This window comes from Corvus hawaiiensis, chromosome Z, assembly GCF_020740725.1.
Source record: "Corvus hawaiiensis isolate bCorHaw1 chromosome Z, bCorHaw1.pri.cur, whole genome shotgun sequence".
Classification (NCBI taxonomy): domain Eukaryota; kingdom Metazoa; phylum Chordata; class Aves; order Passeriformes; family Corvidae; genus Corvus; species Corvus hawaiiensis.
The window spans coordinates 46,011,299-46,033,613 of NC_063255.1; the positions used below are offsets into that span (position 1 = coordinate 46,011,299).

The 22,315-nt window shown below is 37.5% G+C and overlaps 1 protein-coding gene across 1 annotated transcript in view; it reads right to left on the reverse strand.

Moving 5' to 3' along the window:
- LOC125320269 (atrial natriuretic peptide receptor 2-like) overlaps positions 1 to 12,721 on the reverse strand; it is a 37,410-nt gene extending 24,689 nt beyond the window's left edge. The window contains exons 1-7 of the mRNA XM_048292403.1: positions 12,668 to 12,721; positions 11,527 to 11,623; positions 8,560 to 8,692; positions 6,067 to 6,190; positions 3,995 to 4,099; positions 3,341 to 3,443; positions 1,631 to 1,776 (exon numbers count right to left, since the gene is read on the reverse strand). Of these exons, the coding sequence (XP_048148360.1) occupies positions 1,631 to 1,776; positions 3,341 to 3,443; positions 3,995 to 4,099; positions 6,067 to 6,190; positions 8,560 to 8,692; positions 11,527 to 11,623; positions 12,668 to 12,721 (762 nt within the window). The remainder of the gene's footprint in view (positions 1 to 1,630; positions 1,777 to 3,340; positions 3,444 to 3,994; positions 4,100 to 6,066; positions 6,191 to 8,559; positions 8,693 to 11,526; positions 11,624 to 12,667) is intronic.
- Positions 12,722 to 22,315: the final 9,594 nt, after the last annotated feature.

Here is a 22,315-nt window from a genome sequence, read left to right on the forward strand (position 1 = left end):
AGTGAATACTAGGCTTGCTTCCTTTGATACTGATATCAAAGGAATCCTTTCCGCTACTCGAGGCTTTAAAGAAGGCATTGGTTTCCTAGACGGTTCTTTTTACATTATATCAATTCCTGAGTTGGATAAAATAATCTTTCCTATCTTGTTACAATAAAACCAGTAAAACTTAAAAAACCCATGATGCTGCTATTGAAGAAGTTAGCAGGAATATGCATATAGAAATGAAAGAACAAAAAAAACCCAAAGTACTGCAAATCTACAGAAAACCAGCAGAAATAATAGGTTAATTTTGCTACAAGACCGTTAAATAAACATATGCTAGGCCAAGAAACTCCATCGCTCTTTCTAAAAAGCTAGTTATCTAAAACTGTCTGAGCTTCTCATCTGTCCAATTGCATATTTCTATCAGATCATATGGTTTCACAGGACAGTTGCTACAAACTCATTGTCACAACTTCCTTGTGGATTATGAATGCTCAAATAGCTTTCAACAGTGCTTCTGTTCCTACCTCACAAAGCCACACAGTGAGGCACAGAAAGACAAAAAAATATAACGTGATTCAGGCCTCCCTTAGTACCTCAATTTGTGGGCCATCACCTTTCTCCTACTCATTCCCTTTCAATGCAGCTGCCTACCACAGATGCTCACAGCAACTGCAGTACAAGATGGAAAGAGAAGGAATTCCTGAGGAAAGAGGAGCCTATAGTTTTATAGGATACAGAGGCCAAGCTCTAAATAAATTACATGTTACGAATATAGTCAATACAATGATTCTACAACTGCCATATTCACCTGACAACCTCTGCTATGAAACTCATAAATGCATTTTTTTTAAGATGCAGATACATAAGGAATGTAGATCCTCTTTCCCAGAAGCACTGTTAAATAATGTCATAATAGCATACTCTCTTCTCTTTATACAGACATTTTCATTCACAGACACCCAAAACTACTTCTCCAATATTGATAGACTCCTCTATCCTCATTCTCTTTTTCTTTCATGAGTCTGCTATAATAATTGATAATTACTATGCAGAATTAATCACTTTGAACTGAACCAAGCTGGTTGTTACACTAAGAAAACAAACCTATTAAAAAAATCAACCAACAAAAACAGGAAAAAAAATTATCCTCTCCCCATTATTCTTTTGAGAATATCCAAAGTTGAATGTTTTGCTTTTAAAGTTGTATTTGGACACTGAGATTAGCCTCTTGTGGAGCTAGTCCCTTAATGAATTTACCTAATTTGTTTTTGAATTATAATTCTGACCTCCATAGGGTTTGAAGCAGTCAATTTCAGAGTTTTATTTTGAGTGAAAAGTACTCTTACTTTGCTGGCATCCCCTGCTTCCCATGTTGTGGAAAATCTTTTTTTCCTTTACCATCATCTACCCATCCCTCTGTTACATTCCACCTCAGTCTTCTCTCTTACAGGATGAAAATTCCTAGTACAATGTGACTTCCCTCATAAGGAGACTTTAAAAGTTGTTTCCCTTCTTTCTCCTTTTTTCCATAGCACACAGGTGCTGAATGCAGAAGAAAATCTCTCCCTCTACTAAGAGAGAGCTCCATTCTTATAAAATCATGGATGTAAGAGAAAGGAAATAGGAGAGAATGGGTACTTACCATGACTGTCAAAATGAAGCCAGTGCAAACTAAACATATTGGTAAGACAATTGCTATCCTAACATCAACAGAAAGAGGGCATTCCCCACAGTCTGCTGGACAGATAGAGCAGCCTTCTTCTTCCTCACAAAAGCCATCTCCACAGACTGATTAGAAAAGGAAACATACATCAGAAAATTTTAAGGCAGTTTCATCCATCCACAAGGTTGTATTCAGATTTAAACACATAGTTCTTGCGCTGGGAAACCTCAGAGCCCCAGAAAGAACAAATTTTGAAGAATTCAGAGATACCATCCCAGCAACTTAAAGAATAATCTGAATTTCTGAAGTAATACAGGTTCTCTTTGATCAGGTTAAATGTTAATTACATCTGAGCCTTTGACATGTCTTGTGTATAAATCACTTCATCACTACTGTGTCTCTCATTATCCGTATGTTGTTTTTCTGAAACTTGAGGTTCTTCAAGGCCGGCATTTTCTTTTTTATTCTTTGTATTTAATCCAGTCCTTGTGATCCCCAGAAGACAGTGACCCTTCCTCAGCAGCAGCAGAAGACACTGGGGACTACAAAAAGGAATCTTGCAACCCACACTTCAAGTATTTCCTTTACTTTACTCCGAGGTCTTACACAAATTATCAGCAGTATCAGATGTAATTTAAAACAAAAAAGTTTTAAATAACAAAACTCCTTCTGCCATGTCTTGAATAGTCTTTCAATTTTACCTCTGTGACTAAACTAGTATCGTGCTATACTTCAGCCTTGAGAGGTGAGCTGAAGGTATTAGTCTGTCATTATGTAATTTTTTTAAATAAAAAAGCCTCAAAAAAAAAATCCACTGCTCAGAAATAATTCTGTTTCAGCCTCATTAATTCCAGTATAATACCAAGATAATAACAGATGTCACTTTCTGCCTCAGGGGTAGAGATGCATTTTAAAAAATTTCTTCTCAGATATAGTCTAAGTTTCCTGGAACACTCAGCTGCAGTTGTTTTGAAACGAGAAGAAAATTCTACAGGTAAATAGTTCTGTTCACACTGTTTTACTTTGTGGGTTTTTTCTTTTTTTTCCACAACATTGGGAAATATATTCTCACACATCCAGAAGAGTAGCTAACAAGAGTATTGTGATGACACTCCTGTTTTAGCCAATAACCTTCTTCAGGTTGTGTGTTTAATTTACTAAATAAGTCCACTTTTTAAATTTTACATCACTAACAGAATTGCAAGAGTTATTTCTGCTTCCCTCCACCCAGGTATACTAAAGTGAATGAAAGACTGATGCCCTTGGCAACAATTTTTAATGTGAACAAGGGAACCAATATGGATTTCTACCTTTCCAATATGTTTAAGACTAGTCTGCTCCCTTTCAGAGGAAGAGTGTCCAGATCCTCAGAACACTAGCTGAAGGAATATTCACACATTCCCATGAAGTGCAGACAAGCCTTGTAGTGCCTGAAGCCATTCATCATGGTATTTGACTTTACTCATTTGACAAGAGTGGTTTTCTACTGTTCTAGATTAATACTCATGTTAGAAGCTCAAACTCTTTTTCGGATTTCAGTGTTATGTGAAGAAGAATTTCAGGAAGACATTTTCAAAGGAAGGTTGGGGTAGGAGTTGCTTTTCCTCTTGGTAACCATGCATGAAAGATAAAAGCATTGAGATTTGCAGTCAATAGGCAATTATCTCACATTTTCATTTTATATCATACCTACTGCAGGAAGGACTGTGGTTTTTGCTTCCAGAGCAGCTTGCATTCTCCCAACTCTGATGTGTGCAATGAGAGAAGTCACACCCACATGAACTAAAACAACCTGTGAAACAAGTGAACAAACCAGCAAGCATCAAAACTTCACTTGCATACAGTAGGCTTTTATAACGAGGACTAACTGACTGTGGTGTCCTTCAGAAGAATTTGTGCATTTTTTTCAGAATCAGGAGAGACAGCTCATGTGAGAAAGACTGGTCTGATTCCCTTCCTGGTGTGTCTTCTTCTCACTAGGCAGGGCTGTCAGCCCTACGCATTTTGCCATGTATGCTTTCCTGTTAGTTCTTTCAGGCAGAAGCTCCCTAATGATCATATGAGTGAAATGTATTGTTAGTGTGGATCTCAAATGGGCAGATTATGCTATTTGTTTTCCTCCCATCCCCACTCCTTCCACTAACTACCTAAGGAGTAAAGCTGGTACTTCCCAGTCAAGTCAGTTGGGAATTGATAGTACTCAGCTATATGCATAACTTGTACAATAACACATACATATAAATGAAATGGAGAACATGTACATGAACTGCATTAAATTACTAGCAAGTAAGCTCCAGAAAGAGCAAATTGGGTAAAAACCTATATGCAATAAATATACTTTACCTTGGCAGTCCAGTTTCTTTGGCTCATTTTGCCAGCAGTAGACAAAGTGTGAGTAAATATCTGACCATCGTCTGGGATCCATGGACCACATATTCCTCCTTTAGCCTTTAGTAAACATATTCAATATGTCATTAAACCACAACACAATGGAAGTCCTAGCTCCTCCTCTTTTACTTTCTCAAAATTACTTATGTTCTCTAACAGCAAATGAAGTGCTGTTTTATAACCAAAGCTATTAAATGCCAAAATGCAAGCAACACTGTTCTGTAACAAAACAAAAGACAAAATAACAGAGAAGCAACTGATCCTATACTCAGTTAAGATCTTACATATACTGTTATTTCTTAAAACATGAGCCTCAGTAGTGTACTCATAGAATGAGTGATCTTATAAAGCTGGTTCCCTTTTTCTGGATTTGCTGTGTTAGAATCAGAACCAGAATCATATTCCACTTTTAATATTTTTCTCAAAGGGGTTTATTTATGTGTCACTTTTGATTTATGTGTCCCTCACAGCAGCTTCCTTTCTTTTTTCTTTAATAAAGAAGGGAGGCACATCTTTAGGGCCTGTTTGCAGAGCATTTCTCAATAAAGCTATTAAGATGTAAACCTCCTACATGTGCAAACACAGAGGAATATTTTGGCTGTACAAAGATCTTGTAGTTTTTTGTTTACTTGAAAGTATTAAGCCTGTCTCCCAACTCCAGATAATTCTTCAGACACTTCTTTCAAAGGACTGTAAGAAATAAACCAAGTCAAAAGAAATGGTGAACGTTAACCAAAATAAAATGTTTTAGAACTCATGACACTGAAAAAAATAAAACAATGAAAACCCATACTCCTCTCAAAGAATGGAAAAATCTTACTTTGAAGTAAATGTTTAATCTTATGCAGTGATATTCAACTGTATGACAGTCAAATGGCTTAGGATTCCTTTAAGCAGAAACTCTAACATTTACACTATTATGAAGAAACCAAATGATGCATGTTGGTGAACATGCTTTTGCCATTTCCACACCTTAATTCCAAGCAGAACTAAAAGTGAAAATAGAAATAATAGAGAGGTCACCACCGTGGTGGGATGTTGATGGCTCTAGACAAAAATTTTGATGTGATGATTCCAGCAGGGATTCCTCTTTTAAACCAAAGTCCTGGTGCCAGCTAAGGCTCTCAGGGAATCATTAATAAAACAGGTCCTTAAGAATAGGCTGCCAAGAAGCAAAATAGAGCTGTTGTGGAGTCATTAGATCTTCACACAGAAGGGTACATGAAACAGCTGCAAGATGTGTAGACTAGGCTTCCTATTACACCACCTTTGATCACAAAGAATGTGTCACATTGCCAGAAGGGAGATTAACTAGAAAAACTGGGCAACTGCATGGAAGTTTTCATGCAGGGTAAGGCTTACCTCATAGATTAAAAAAACTAAAGGTGTTCCAAATTGTATTTTTAGAATCAGAACTTTAAGTATTCATTCAAAGAGGGACAAGCCAAGCAGACAGGCTAAGAATGGATCTTGCTTACACTGCATAAACAAATTTTATTATCCTGTATTTGGATTCCTTTTTTTGCTCTGATACAATGGAGAAAAACCATTCCATCTAAGGACATGGGTATATAGGCTTCAGTTCTACAAATCACTTCTGGTGATACTCATCGCCCTCAGCTCCAGTAATCCAAGCAAATTATTCACAGCCTCTCTATAAAACAGAGAGACTGGAATACTTCCAACTGACAATTTACCCTGTTTGTTTTAGAATGCTGTGACCTGTCTTTCTCTGTTGGCTGCACAGTGATCTAAGTCGGGTCCCACTAATGAGAGATTCTTTGGACTGCCTTGTCCAAAGGTCCAGACGCTTTGCAGCCTCAGCATCCAGTGCAAAAAAATTTCTAAAACTGACAGACATTGCCACAACGGTTTTAGTGAACTATAATTTGTGAATATATAGTGAACTATATAAATTTGGTTAATTGTAATCACAAAAATACTTCATGAACTTAAACCTGGATATTACAATGATGTCTCATCCAGCAGCAAGAACAGAGCACATGATGCTGCACCATCACACTAACCATGAAGGCTAAAGGACAGGAATGAATGTTGGCATGGTAAACACAGCAGTTGTCCCCATTTGCATCTTTCCATCTGGCAGGACATTCATGCTCCTCACAGAATTCCTTTGCAGCAGTGGCATTGCTATCCAAACAGGAGAGAGAGAAAAACTTTTACATCCATTCCTTGCTCTTTATCCTGTACAGAGAAATTAGCAGCAAAAACATATGCAGTGAAATAAACAGGGTTGAATCATTTCCTTCTCTTTTGTTTTACTTCTGGTTGAAATGCTCCCAGAGCACTGGAGATTGTTGTCAACTGGACTTCTGCCTACTGCCATGTACTATGAACATCTAGCAGATACTGTGCTGCAAGCAGGGACCAGCCTCCACTTCTCTTTCCAGCCTGACTTAATGACCAGGCGGGATTACTTGGCACTACTTTATCTGACAGAGACAAAAACACCATTATTCTTCTTCTACTCTCAGACATATGTGTCCCTGGCTACTTCTAGTCTCAATGTTTTCAATTATATACCTTCATCTATGCATGTGATTCATACAGAACATTTAGATCTAGTCTTTGCTCCACAATCTAAATTGCCAAGGAAAATAAGTATAATGGACGATATCAGATCCAGTTCCCCAAACCACAAATTTAGCGTAGACTTTATGAACAGACTGTTCTGCAAAACGACTTTTGAAAACTTGTTCCTGAAAGATGAATATATTCACCTGGAAATGTGTGATGCAACACTGTTTCCTCAGTTATACTTTCAGTGGTTATCACCCTAATAAATTTGGCTGTAAGATAAAATTGTTTTCTGTAAACATGATTTACTCAGATACAGCCAGAATTAATTGCAGTTCAGCTGAAATGTAACGCACTTGTGTTGGATCTTTATAAAACAATTCCAGAACACAGGATTTATTTTTTGGCTTGTTCTTAATGAAAGAAGTACTAGCTAGTAATGAGTAGATCTAAGACAGAAGGCTTTGTTTATTATGAGAAGACTGTTTATGATGACAAATAAACAAAACCACAGAGGATTAGGTTAACATAGGTTGTACTCATGGCCAGATTTAAAGGGGCATAGACATATTTGAAACGATATGAAAATACGTCAATCTCCAAAACATCTAAACAGATAAAATACTAAAATTTATTAGCCTTTGAGATCATACGTGAAGTTAATAAAAATACTTAATTAAGCTGGTGCCTAATTCTATCATGTATTTTTCTTTAGGGCTCCTTTTTAAAATTTATTTAGTATTCTGCATTTTTTATTCAGTAACTTCATCACGACTTCACCCAATTATGCTGATGGCCATACACAATGGGTATTTGGGTCAACCACTGTAACCTTTAGTGTCAACCAGATAATCTTCTAGTTAAAATGAGATGCAAATTTGATCCCTTTGCAAAACTGCAGCATAGATTTATCTCTCTTTAAAAATATTTGCCATCTCTCTATTTTCAAGATATGTATAAGTACACAAAAAGCAGACTTTTCCAAATTTCTTACTGATTTGAGCATGTGGGTCTCCCTGGGAAGGCTAGAAAAATCAGATTCATGCCAAGCAGTGAAAAAACCTGCCTCATGGTTAAGTTCTCAGAACTATTACTAGCCATACATTTCAGAAAATGTGATAAATGTTAAGTAAGTTTCTAAACATAGTACATAGATGATAAAAAATAAAATATATCTACTTTTTCCTGTTGCAAATAGATTGTGGATCATCTTTCAATACGAAATAAAATAACTCTGGATAACAGCTTTTATAAATTGAACTTTGAAATGTGAACACTTAGGCAGAGAAAAATGTTCCAAAAACATCTCTTACACAACAGCACAGAAAGTGGAGCTGCACCCTCTGTCCCAGGTGTTCCTGTACAGGGATGGAGAATTGCTAGATACACACAGAAGTGTGAAATCGGAGTGTATTATCCCTGGATTTATAGGTCCAGATCTGTAGATCTGTAGTTGCACCCCTACATACTCTCTATTTAACTGCTGTGATGTCCACAGTCACCAACACAGTGTGTGAGTTGACAAATAAACTTTCAGAGGGGTTTTAATCCCACAGAAATCAAGCAAGGTTTACCACTGAATTAAATGGATTCAGGGATGGACTATCTCTTTTTGATATCCATGTTGTGCACTTCAATTACACTTATGATTGAAATGAGTATATAATACAGAGAGTCTGTGACTCATGCTTAAACTTCAGCTGTAAATTCCATGTGTAGAGAAGGCAAGAAGTGATGTTCAGAGTTGCACTGTGACAGTAGTTATGTGCCCTGTCTCTGACCTAGCAGGCAACCATGCCATGATGGCTGGTCTGAGAGCAAAGGGAAAAATAGCAGGGCAAATACAGCCACAAGAGACCTCAAAAGATGGAAGGAATTAATGAAGAGCCCCCTAGTGTGCGTTCCAATTATATTACTGAATATGTACATACAAAATCCTCATATACTCATGCTCATGACAGCATTTTTATAAGAAGTAATACCTTTGGGAAAGGATTCCATTTTGCACAGCATATTGATAAAAACTGTCTGAAGCAAAGACTGCATAGGTAACGTTGAAGGATTCCCCACTCACAGACTTTTCTGGAGGCCTTTGCACCCATGTCATCTCCAGTCCTAGAAACAATGCAATCATGGGTCAGAATATTTCCTATACTTTTTTACTTAACAGATACATACAAATGTAAAACTTCCTCTGTAGTGATTTTCATCTATTCATAGGATCATAGAGTGGTTTGGGTTGGAAAGCACCTTAAAGATGCTCCTCCTCCCCTGCCATGGGTTGGGACACCTTTCAATAGACCAGGTTGCTCAAACCTGGCCTTGAACATTTTCAGGGATGGGACATCCTCAGTTTCTCTGGGAAACCTGTTCCTGTGCTCACTACCCTCTGAATAACCCTCAGAGTATTCCTCCATTACTTTTTATGAGCCAAAAAGAGTCATGCATTTTAGTGGCTGTATAGGTAAACACCAAAGCACATTATTGAAGAATTCTGACACTCAGAAAAGATCAAGCCGTTGGAGAAATTTAACAAAACATCTCTTCAGCTTAAGCAAACTAACTTCGTTTCCAGTACATGGCATCCCGGTATATTTGCTTTCCTCTTTTGATCAGGCAACATTACTCTTAATTCTTGGCTGCTTTTACTGAGACACACCTTATTATGGAAGAGGAACAGACAACTCTACCACACACAAAATTCAGCCAAAACCCTTAAACTCATGAGACATAAATTATATATACTACATATTTAAGAATGCATTCTCATGTAATAGAACCATATGGCATCTACAACAGAGGACAGTAGAAGGAGTGCTAATCAGACATCTGTCGTTTCCCATTTTCGCAATTTTAACTGGGAAAGATGGTTTACCCCCATCATGTCTCTTGTCCCTGGGACTCCATATTACCTCCTCTGGGTCTGAGAATGAAGTGAGACAAGAGTTGGGAAAAGTTTTAAATCCATAAACTTAAACAACACTACCAAAATCTTCCCACTCCATCCACCTACCTTTTTCTCTATTGTTGGATGAAAGTTTTAATTTGCACCACATCAAATTACCTACATAATGCAACTATGTAACTCAGTTTGTCAGGAAGTATTAAATTTCTTCCACAGAGGACTGGTAAACCTGCCTTACAAGAGATCTCTTTTTTTGTTGTTATTTGGTTATGACCTCTTCTGTTACTCATACTTGTTCTAACAAGTATGTTCTTCACTTGCACTATACTGAAACACTATTTTCCCCCTCATTTCCTATCAGATTAAACTAGGCAAATTGTAAAATAACCTCTTTATTTCTCATCTCCCTTGAAAAGTAAAAACTCATTTTAATTGCTAACACTAAGTGAAAAACTATAATACAAAGATTTTTTTAAAAAATACTATGTGATTTCTACTAAAAGGTAAGAGCGTTGAGCTTCAAAGAATATGTGAGAATGAAGACAAAAGGTCAGAACAAATTTTAGTTAAATTACTTTCTACTTCCTTTTAAAGGTCTTAAAAACATAAACCTAACTCTTCTTTCAACAGTAAATACTCCCACATATAAAAGCTTTGAAGATCTTTTGTTAATTCCACAGCAATGAGGCTACAGTATATGTGTTTTGCTTTGCTTCTAGCAATGCCCAGAAAATGGCTAAGAAAACCTACAAAGAAAGGCAGGATAGAGCTTGAAGTTCATTCTAAAACTGACTGTAATGGGTATACATTAATTAAGCAACCTGCTCATGTTAGTTTCCCTTGTACTTAATAAAAATAGATTTAAACAAGGCATCTGTACTGATAAGTAGCTGTTTCAATGTTAAACCAAGAGTCAATTCATACAGGGATATAAGTATTAGTTGAAATTATCTAGATAGTCTTTGAACTTCATTGTTCCAAAATAATTAATTGGAGAATGTTTAACTGTAACATTCAGCTCAGAGTGTGACACAGCAGTATATTTCCCGGAGTGTTTTATTAGAATTGCCTTCTGAGGTGTTCTTGGTTTTTTTCTAAAAACCCTATTAAATGTTTGTCTCCAGTCCTACCTTTTGCAACATAAACAAAGTGTTCCTTTACATCAGTTATTTATTTGTGACAGAGTCACAAGATGACAGAAGAGTTGATCTTGGAAGGTGCCTACAGAAATCATTTCATCCAAGCCTGTGTTGCTCAAGGCAGTGTCATCCCAAGGATGTTCCTCTAGCCTTTGTCTAGTCAGGTCTTGAAAATATCCAAGAATGGAGAAGCCACAAACTTTCTGAGAAACCTGTTCTACTGTTTTATAACCCCTTCAGTATAAGAAATTTTCTTATACTTAAGTTGAATTTTCCACATTTCAGTTGCTCCTTAATTACTTTTTCATCTATAAATTACCAACAGAAAAAAATTATTCTGGTTTTTTGTTATCTCATCATGTAAATTAATTTTTGGAACTGGCAGAAGTAAGTGGTTAAAGGTCTGAGGGTTTTTTTAGGTACTCATGGAACAGTTTTGAGCCAGGTGGAAAAGTATGACATGTAGAATCAGTGATTTTGCATTCTGGCTTACTGATTAAGCATAATACACTTTTGAACTGACACTACAAAGTTTCAGCAAGTACATTTGCTACAATGCAGCACTGCCTCCATGCTTTATTTGGATTAAATTGCATTTGGTTTTCTAATGAGAAAGAAAATGTTTTCAGTTTTGCTCTGGGCAAAGGGATACAGCTGTTGCTATTATTTTTTCTATTGGAACAAAGTTATATTGGACAAATAATTACTCTGAAGTATCTTCTAGTTGTTTTCTTTCACTTATTTCTCTAGGAAGAGAGGTTGTCACTGATTTAGATGCTTTCTACCACAGATAACATCCATCATGAGTAAACTATTATTATGAATACTTCACTTTTGAATACTTCACTTTTGGGGTTTCAGCCATTCCCCAAGTAAGATATCATCTTTCTTTATGACTCACTCACCTCCGCAGTCCAGCATGTTATACTCATCTGGCTTTTCCAGGGGCCAACAGTCATAGTCTTTGTTATCTAAATCATGCCACCCCTCCACTAGTATCACCTGACAGAATAAAAAACCAAAAAAAACCAAAACAAAACAAAAAAAAATAGAGTCAAAATGACAGTAGGAGAACGGGGAAAGGATGGGTTCCATCTCCTAAGTTTGTAATCCTTCTACAGAAATCAAACAAAATGCAGAAACATAGTATGGCATATTTTGCTGTCTTCAACTTCTGGAGAAAAAAAGAAAAAAATAGAAGTAATAATAAAAAGAAAAGGTAGCTCCTTGGGGGTATACAAACACAACCAGTATGTTATTTTGATCTGTCCAGAAATTGGCTTGAAACAGTGAGGGGACTTAACTAACCTTTCTCTTCCAGAATGGTTCTTTACAAAGAGCAGGTGCTTCTAGGACCATATGCAGAGACACAATTTATTTAAAGAGGTTTTTTTGTTTGCTTTTAGAATGGCACTCTTCCCACTCCAAACTGTTCAGTTTCTTTTAATCTTTTATACCTAAAATCTTTGAACGAGTAATTTTCTATTATACCTTTAATAACACACTACAAATTTTAACCATATAAATGTTAATATACACAATGACACATAAAATAAGGATAGCATAAGCCTGGTATAGGTAGAATACAGCATCATAGTAGCGTACAGATTGAATTGCAACAGTAACAAAATATACATTATATATGTATATATAACAGATTATATCAGTCGTGTATTAAAAAATACTCCAGGGTGTATACGAACAGATCAGAATACTCTATGATAATGTACTCTGGGCTTATTCTACTTCTAGTAAAAGATAGTAGTTTCTACTCATACAATCTGCTATTGTTTTTCTACATATTATTAAAGCATAATCATCTACTGTATTATACAATTGCTTAACACAACATGAATGGAATAAGATACAATGATAAAACTGGTTATTTGTAATATGTCTTCCATTACTTTTGGTTTCTACATTACTAAAATAAAAATCAACTGCCTGGTACAAATAGCTGTTTCACTTTAATAAGCCATATACAGTTCTTTCTGTATGCACAGATCAGAGGAATAAGGTCCGGTAAGCAGATCTAGGTAGACCTACCAATAAACTGAGGAGGCTTCGGAGCTCTACAGCTGGTGTTTTGACAGCTCCCATGCTCCCTAACGTACACCCAGCTCACCAAGTGTCAGGGCTGCTTCTGATGTTGCTGTTGCTTCTGAATTAGATGCCCTTCCCTAAGAAGAGGGTTGCTAGGCAAGCTGATCCTGGCAACTCCAGCTGCTGCAGCTGTTCTGCCTCCTCCTTCCCTCTTCTTCCCTAGCCCACTTCATCGTGCAGGGTGGAAATACCCCTCTGCACCTCTGCTGAAATCCTTTGAAAAGTCCCCACTTATTGTAGGGCCAGCCCCTCCCTCAGACCACTGGAATTTGTGCCCCTTACTGCTCAAAATCAGAAAACCAATTGGGGGGATTTTCTTACAGTGCCTTGTCAAATGTGACTAGCATCTGACCCTTAGGCAGATGAATTGATGCTGTGGAAATAAACACAGAGACATAGCTGAGCCCAGAGGAGGAGAGATGCATAAACACCAAGGCAAGCAAAGGCTACCTACATAAGATAAATGGTAAGGCTAGAGGCTGACCAGCTTCCTGAGCTTCCTTCCAACCTGAATTTTATGAGACCCTGTAGCTTCAACTTTGCAGTCCTTGAAGGTGTAGGACAACTTCTATCCAAATGTCCTGCTACATACACAGGTGAAACGACTTCTATGCGGCCATGGTGGTACACTAAAGACATAGATGTGTCCATGAATATCTATGTTTTCTGAAGTCCTGCCAATACAAATCTTTAGTTGTGATTCAGCTCTCCTGAATATTTCTCTGTTTTCTCTTGAATTCTGTCTCTCAGCCAAATCCGGTATTAAGAACATTACTCAAAATGCTTGAAGTTCACTATGTCTTGCATCAAAATGGCATAAAAAATGCAGTGTGTGCCAAATTAATCTTGAAAGGGCTGTAGATGAATTAAAAAATCTGTTTGGATTCACTCATTAAAGAGCTATTTGTATAAGCTAATATGTTTTAGGTTGAAATCTTATGTCTGTTGTGAGATCCTAAACCTCATTTGTGTTTTGTTTTCCTGTGCTTCACTATGATGAGATCATCCAAATGATAGGTCTCACCATGTCTTTTAGAAGTCTTTTAGAGAATTTCAGAATGCCGCCTTTTTTTTTTTTTTGGTACAATTATCTGCTTAAAAGAGCCCACTTAAATTAACATATTGGAGAGGTTTTATTGGCACTGTGTTTTAGGATATCTTTGCTTATTAAGGAATTTGCTGGCAGCAAAGCTAAGGATTACAACTTGTTACATGCTACAGAAGCCTAAAGATTACCAGACTGATCCTACTTTCTTTGATAGGACTGACAAATATTCAGGTGACATTGATATCAATATTCAAGGACTGTAAGTATCATACATTACCTTTACAGCTACTTGTCTATCCCCTCATTCAGAATTCCTGGAGAATGGGTACATGTACATGGGAATCTTGGATCAAAGATGGGCAGACAGAAATGGCTGTCAATTATCTGATTTAACAACCAATCCCAGCTATCTGGGATGGACATTACCATCTCTGCATTTAAGCAGATAAGCACCAGAAATTTTAAAAAGGAAACAAGTACAATATAAATATGTACACTTTGGTAAAAAGAAAGGATTGACAGCTCAGTGAGTAATATATTCTTCAACTCTGTCCACAACTCTCTGTATATAAAAGAAATCAGAAATACATTTGAATAAAGTGAAGTACTCATCTCAAACTTAGTAATAATTGCTTTACATTTGTTCCTTTTACTGGTTGTAAGTTATACGCAGTTACAAAATTTGCATTAGTATCTTAACATCCCATCATACCAAGGATGAGTTTATTAACACAGCCAGACCCAGTCTAGCATAGATTAAGTGAATTCTGTGTACTGCTCCTTGGCTTGCTTAGTGCAGTAACACCGAGTTCTTTGGCTTCTTCTCTTCAAAGGATCTCTTAATCTGAAAAAAACCCAGGTCATTTCTACTGATTGAAATTAAATTATCAAATCACTTTATGTTTACATATTACATGTTTCTATTATGTTGGCTGTACTCAGTCCCTTAAGCTACACTATTTCCATTTCATTAATTGTCACAATTATAACTTCTGCTACGAAAGAAAGGGAAAGTAAAGATATTTCAAAAATCTATGAGTAATACAACTTTAGATATTGTTAAAAACATGCATTCTTATTAGTGTTTCAAAAATCATATAACTTAAACATAATTTTGTAACATTTGTAGCAAATAACAACGGATACAATATTGCTGAACAAAAGTTGCCGCCTCTGTGCTTTCAAGTATTTTAGGATAGCAAATTCCAGCAATAAGTCAGAACAAAAATTATTGTGATTAATGCTTCAGATATCCTTGAAAATATTTATTTATTCCAACATTCAAATTTTCCAGATGGTTCTTGTCTTGAAAGCAAGATGAGGACACTGAGTAAAAAAAAAATACCCCAAAACCAACAAAAAGCCCCAAACAAAAAACCAAGCAAACAAACAAAAAAAACCCCAACCCAACAGCACCCTCCTAAAACCCCAAACAAACAACAAAACCAAACAGTCCCCAAAAAGCAACAAACCCAAAAAACCCCAAACCCAAAAAACAAAAACAAACCACCAAAAAACCCCAGACAAAAACTCAAAAAATCACTACCAGGGCTTATTTGACGTTTAAAAATTATGGCGTTCCGAAGACAAAATTTATCAGATTCATGACGACTGTGCTGCAATTTGTGAAATCAGTAACTAAAGCTTAAGTTCTTAGCATATAAAACTCCACCATGCAGAGGATGTTCATCCTGTGCATTGGTTGGCACCTGCTCAATGCTACACCGCTCCAGGCTCCTATCAGCGACAGGGATGTAAGATTATCCATACTATTCTCATCTTATAGTGACAGCTCAAAAATCATTTTCAACTACACAGAGTCCAAGTGCCTCTCTTACTGGGACCAGCATGGCTTCCCCTACCCGCGGCCCTTGCTGGGCATGGACAGCGCACTCTGGCACTGCTCTCTAGTGGTTTCCCTGCAGCACAACGGCAGGCAGGTTCCCATCGTGTCCGGTCTGGTTCAAGGACAGCTTCCTCTGCATGCACCCACTATGCCCAGTCTGGTTTAAGGGAAGCCCCCTCTTGATGCACAACCTGTCACAAATGGAGTACAGAGCAGCAGTGCAGCAGAGAACCTGCCTGATTTCAGGTTCTCACCTGGGAGTTCAGAGGCAGCAGATAGTGGCCTTCTACCCCTTACCAAGAGCAGAGTGATACACTGGCCAGCCACAAGAAACTCCCAGGGCTCTGGCATGTGGTGACAGTATCATAGCACAAGTTATCACACCTTCACTGGGTCACCCTAATCATTTGTTTATGCATTTTTAGCCTGCAGAAAGGGTTTTTCTGCCCTATGTAATGCAGCCCTACAGACAAAGAGCACTGACTTTTGTCTTATCAATCCACATTGACACAAACAATTATATGTGCCAAAAGAGGCCTTTCAGCATGAGCTTCTTGTTCTCTCCTTATGGTGCTGGTCCTCCAGGCTTTCTGCTGCTTTCGAAATGAACTGGACAACTGGGTCAAAAGTCTGATCTGGTTACAACTGCTATGATGATGATTATTATTATTATTTTTATTATTATGCATTAGCTTAAAAAGATTCAGTGTTTTTTCCTCCCACCCTTTGTTTTTTCTCATCATTCTTACTTATTCAAGTAACACACATGTGAGCTCATATGGTTCACTGAGGCTCACACCTAATCTGAGCCTGGATTAGCAGGTTTAAAAAATAACACCTGATTTTCTTCAGAACTACCGATAATTTAACTAAAAGACTAAACATTGTAAAAAGTTTTGTAGTAGATTAGTAGCTTCAGAGGTACGGAGTGCCCTCAATCTGCTGGAAGTGCTGAACAGGTAATAAAGTGTGGGTCTGAAGAAATGCTGGAAAGCAGTAAGCAAAACCCTGAGTCTTGCATGCACACCATCACTTAACTTTGTAGTATCTCTTCATTTCCCTAATACACTTCTCCAAATACTGAAAGTTTGAGAGAATTTCAAAGAAAGAGGTCTCAGGCTAAAAAAATGGTAATCATAATTAGAAAAGGAAATGGTGACATATTGGTTTTCAAGGATCTGAAAGGTTAATGTTAGATGATTAATCTTTGATGGCAGTTTACTCGCAGCAGAAGGAGCAGTTACATACTTACACAAAGGAACAGAACAGGGAGGCAGAACATGAAAGCAAAACAGACAAAAAAGGCAACTACAGACATTGAAAACTGCAGCAAAGAAACAGCTTATTCTGACGAACACCCACAATGTTGTACATACCTCAGAAACTCAGAGAAACCTCAAAAAAGCAAGTGGTATTAATTGGTGAAGGTGGCAGATAGTCTTCCCTGCACTCTCAGGTTACTGGGAATACTGAACAAATGTATGCTTTTACGGACACATTCCTCAGGTTCACTCTAGTTCATGAGGCATCATAGGAAGGCTTGTTCTGTTGCTGCACTTTGGGTTTGATCTGTGGCACTAAATAAGCCTAAATATTTATTTCAAACATCTTAGAAAATACTCCAAAACTTGAAATGAAAAGTATCTTGCATACTTCCTGCAGGTTGTATGAAGACTGTCACCTAGGATATGTCACAGACTTGAAGAAGAAACATTTTTCCTTAAGAATAAGACTATTCTCTATTTAGAGGATTGACCAGTACATAAGCTATTGTGCTACAAAAGCAACATTCTAGAATTTTCATCATGTAAAACAACATGTAGTTTTTTTCCTTCTAAAGAGAAGATAGAATGATGATATCCAGAATTCTGCAAGGAAAATACTCATGGGTAGAAAACTAGCAGGTAACAGTGATTATCTCACTAACTGAAAATATTGGTGATGTTAGTTATTTGATGTAACATACAACTGAAAGCCTCTAAAGAGACTGGATAAGAAAAAATGAACTCTCAGTTCTCAGAGAAGCCAACAAGCATTTTATTTTCAAAACTTTAACTTTCTAAACTTTAGAAAATCCTACCCTATGTACATAACTTAATATAGATTTCTTCATAAGAGATTTTCCTGAAGAAATCTTTCTGTTTCTGTTACTGTTACATAGCATGTCAATGCTGTAGTTGTTCAAAGGGCATTCAGCAAGTCTGAGAATGTGAGAATGAATTTCAATTTGTTAGGATGGCTGCCTGGGAAGCTTAAGAAGTGTGGGTCCCAGTTCAGTACAGTATAATTTGAGTTTTTCAGCTGAGCAGAACATCACTGATGTTCTCAAATGCTTCCCATCTTTCAGTCCTCCCACACAGGCAGAAATGTTCCAGATGTCTGCAGTGCTTAAGAACAGAAACCCTGGCTGCTCTTAAGATCTACTGGATGACCTGGGTAATAGTGACAGACAGTAGCTGAAGGACAATTCTGCTCTTAACCTGCATTATGGTCCGAAGATACACTGGTCATTCCACTGATAGTAGTGGCATTCATTTGAAATCTGCATTTTCCCTTAATGAGTTTTTCCTGTCCTCCTCACTTCTCACTGTATTACTCATTCCTGATTCCAGAACTCTTCAATGATTTTCCAAAGCTCATATTTTTAGGTACAATTAGCACTGCACATCTCTTGACATTGCACACAGGCCTTCTCTCCCCCAGAAACACGCCCTCATAAACCACAATTGCTTCCATGTTTCCAGGATGTCATGAGATCAGGAATTCCTAAGAGACACTGAGAGATCACCGAGACAGGGTGTCTTTTAACCAAAGGAACATTTAGCCTTTTTGATCATCTCTTTGGACCAACCCAAAAAAGAAGAAGAGATCTAGACTATTTCCTTTGCTCAAGCCATGATCATTTCTGCATATGCCAGGCTGGAGAGATGTTTGCCTAACCTGTTTTTAATGACCTTTGGAAATGGAGCCTCTATCCCTTCCTTTGTGGTGTAATCCAAGGCTTCACTACCCTTCTTTGCTAGAAGGTTTTCTCTATAGTCCCACCAGCTTCTATCTTGCTATAATTTCAGTTCAATACTTATCCCAGCTACACAAAGAACAGTCATATTGTTCTGTATCCTTTTTTACACGCTCAAAGTCTCCACCATTCTGGTTTCTGCCAGTTACTATGTATCAAGATGCCTTACATAAACGTGTTCTCACATTTCTCTACAGGGGAAAAAGGATCATCCTAGGTTCTGTAACACAGTACAGGAAAAAAGGGAGATTTAAAAAAAAAAAGCAGAACAGATATTTCAACTGTAGGAATGTTGGTTTTTGTACGCAAACAACTGATTACAAATGCAGCCTGGGATCACTACCATGCAACCACTCTCATTCTGTAATTCAAATAAATGTCACAGTTATAGAGAGAAGTAAAAATCAGTCTTTCTTTAACATCACAGTCTTTCTGCTGATGAAGGCTTTCTCTCAATGAGCCTTTTTTAATCTGTGCCTCAAGTGGAGCAAACTTGGTAAATGTCCAGTTTGGTATAACACCATTTTTTAGAACGTTTTGTGACTGACTAGTTGTCAGAAGTAGTCTAGTTGGAGAAGAAGAGAATTTTTGCACACTACTGAACCTGAAAAGATTTATTTGCTATTCGGGATTCTCTGGTTATTTGGGTACATTACTTTCACTGCTGAAGTCAGACACATCTTCCTTCTGTCAGAAAACACTGGGCAGCCAGCAACTTCTTTTACTTCACCCAGAGATCAATCTACCATTTGCACTGTAGCTTTGACACAAGAAGTAGTGGCTCAAATGATGACAGAAAGGAAGAGACAGAAAAGAAAACTGGTTTGATTTGAAACCCAAATACCTGATCTGATGTACCTGTTGGGAATAAAATAAGGTATCCTTTGTAGCCACATGCAACTACCATCTGATTTAGGGCTCAGCCTCACTTTGACTGAAATCCCTGGCATGTCTTTGCTTTTCCCAATGATGTGCTAGTTCCAGAATGGAAAACTTGCAAATCTACTGCACGGAGAAACGCAGGCATATTAAGTTGTATTTATAAAGAGGATTTTTATTTTCCATTATTTCAATTTTATATTGTCTAGGTCTACGGCTAATTGCTTGTTCTCCTGTTTTTTATATCTCTCTCCCTTCAGAGAGTACACCGCAAAGTGGAATACTTAATGATTTCTAGTGCAGTCTGGCTGGCAAGAAGCACAGTGTGTCAGATGATTCTACCATAAAGTATTTCAGTGCTCTGCTCTGTCAAATATTAGTTAGGAGCTGAGCTGAGTATCTTCTCATCTCACACATTTCTTCCAGATCCCTCACTTCCTTTATAATTTAGTTCTTATAAAATAATTCCCTGGTTTTTAAAATTTCAAAAGGAGATTTTCAAAGACATAAATAGCAACCAGAGGCCTGATGCCCACTGAATCTGCACATGGCTTTCTGACACTTAGCTCTTGAAAAAATACCTCATTTTTATGTATTATGTGTAAAGCAAGTAATAAAAAAGAAACCCAATCCTGACATGGGTTATAAGTAGCTATGCTCCCTGAGCATCCCCTTCTCTTCTGGAAGCTACCTGCCTGGTCTCAGGGCCAACACTGACAGTGCAGCTCCCCAGCCTCAAAGCCATGTGCAGGAGTGTTGCCTGGGAAGCCCTTGCAGGGACTCCGCACCTTTCTCCAGGATCTGCGTTTAGGCTGGGCTCTCACACTTGTTTTCTGCCAGAGATATATTGTACCTATGCCCACACCTGGCCAGAAACACTCTTTATCTGAATCCTGACCCTGGCTACATGGATTTGACTTCCTGCCTTGACCTTGGATTTGTCTCATCACCATGTTTTCATCTGTTAACCTCCAATTTTGGCTGGACTCTATCTACAGACCCATCATGATTGCCCTCCTCTGGTACTGTAGAACTGACTCTCTTTGGGCTGACACTATTCTGCCTGCCTTGCTGCCTGGATCTCCCCCCCTTGTCAAGCACTCTGTTTTTGCTCAATGACAAGGATACCTCAGCTGTAATGGTGGTGGGGAAAAAAATTAAAAGTATTAACAATAAATAAATAAAAATAATATTCTGGAGTAAGTATGCAATAAAATAAAATTCTGGCTTTGCTCAAAACCTAACAGATATCCCTCTACAGTATCTTTTGCTAAACTATTTCTAATTGCAAATATGGATTTTTGTAAAGGACTTACTCTTTACAAACAATATTTTCATTTCTTTCTGTTCCAGTAGAAAATTATCAAGACAGGACAGAATTCTATCCATCACTAACTTGAAACACAGATGTTATCACTGTCTTTGGATTATCTCTGGTTTCAGCAGTATTTTAAAATGAACAGTATTATAACTGATTTAGTTTCATATCCAGTTTCATATCACACCCCGGCTTCAGACTGGCACTGGTTTTAGATACTTTTATAATATATATATTGGTACTTTAGTTTTTTACCACTGATAGGTTTCTGTTAATGCTTGACCATAACCAAGTGTTGTATTGGATCGTAATATCACTCTTTCACTAGTCATTAAAATGATGAGGCATATCTTCTCCTCATGCCCCAGGTGCTTATTCTATTAAGAGGAGATGACCTTTAACTTACATAAATTTTGTTCTCAGTACTTCTGTGGGAAGGAAAAGCCTATCTTGCTAGTTTTTATATCCCATGGAAGCTGCATAAACTGCTCCATACTTCATGGAAAAGTTTAGAGACGCAAGTTACACATTTGGAAGAGCAATACACAAAAGTCTCAGCCCTCCAAGTGCGAAGTAGGATAAATCTCCTACCATTGTCAAACAGGGGATTAAAGAACCAGGCTACCTGCAGACAGAGTAGGTGAACTAGGTATGTTATGTAGGGAAAACCAGGAAAGAAGTTGCTTTTCTCTCAACTCCTGAAGTGTTGCTTCCCAGAGATCATGAGAGTTTCTCATTAAGGACTGATTTCTATGGACCCTGAAATGCAATTCTCCATTTAAGGGGAGAAAGGGTGCATCAGAACCTGAATGTCCAGGGTATTCCTGTACTTCTGTGCTGGTGAGAAAAGGATGCCATTTTAAACGGTGACTTGTGAGGAACTCATTAGGAGGACTGTCATAGATGATCTTAGGGTTTTCTTCTCCCTTTTCATTTGAGCACAAGGATGTTTTTCATCTCTGGCTTGGCTATTTCTGATACTAGCTAGGACATATTTCAAGGCAATCTCCGTGCTTCATGGAGGGCTAATGAAAAGACTTTTATCACATGACTATTAGCAAGTCTCTCCAGCTCTCCTGCTTCCCTCAGGGTCAAATTCTCCCCTGAAAGTGCTCTGATTATGTAAGAGATTTAAATTGGAATTCCACTGGGAAGCTGTGGCTAGCATAAAGCTGAAGAGAAAATTACTTGTGTGGCTTTGGGTAAATACAAGAAAATCATTCTCTTAAATAAATAAGTGTTTATTTTTGTTTCCTCTGAGGTATCAGTGGTTTAATAAATACCCAACACTAAGTTTCATTCTTAAACTGACTCACATCTTGTGCTGCTTCAATGCACTCCCCCTGCCAAATCTGAGATAGTAAGCTTTTATGAAATAGCTACATCTCTGTGTATTATGACTAGGATCATAATGACTAGGACCAAAATCTGATCTTTATAGTCCCACAAAGAGTATTCTCTTATTCTTAATGAAGTCTGAG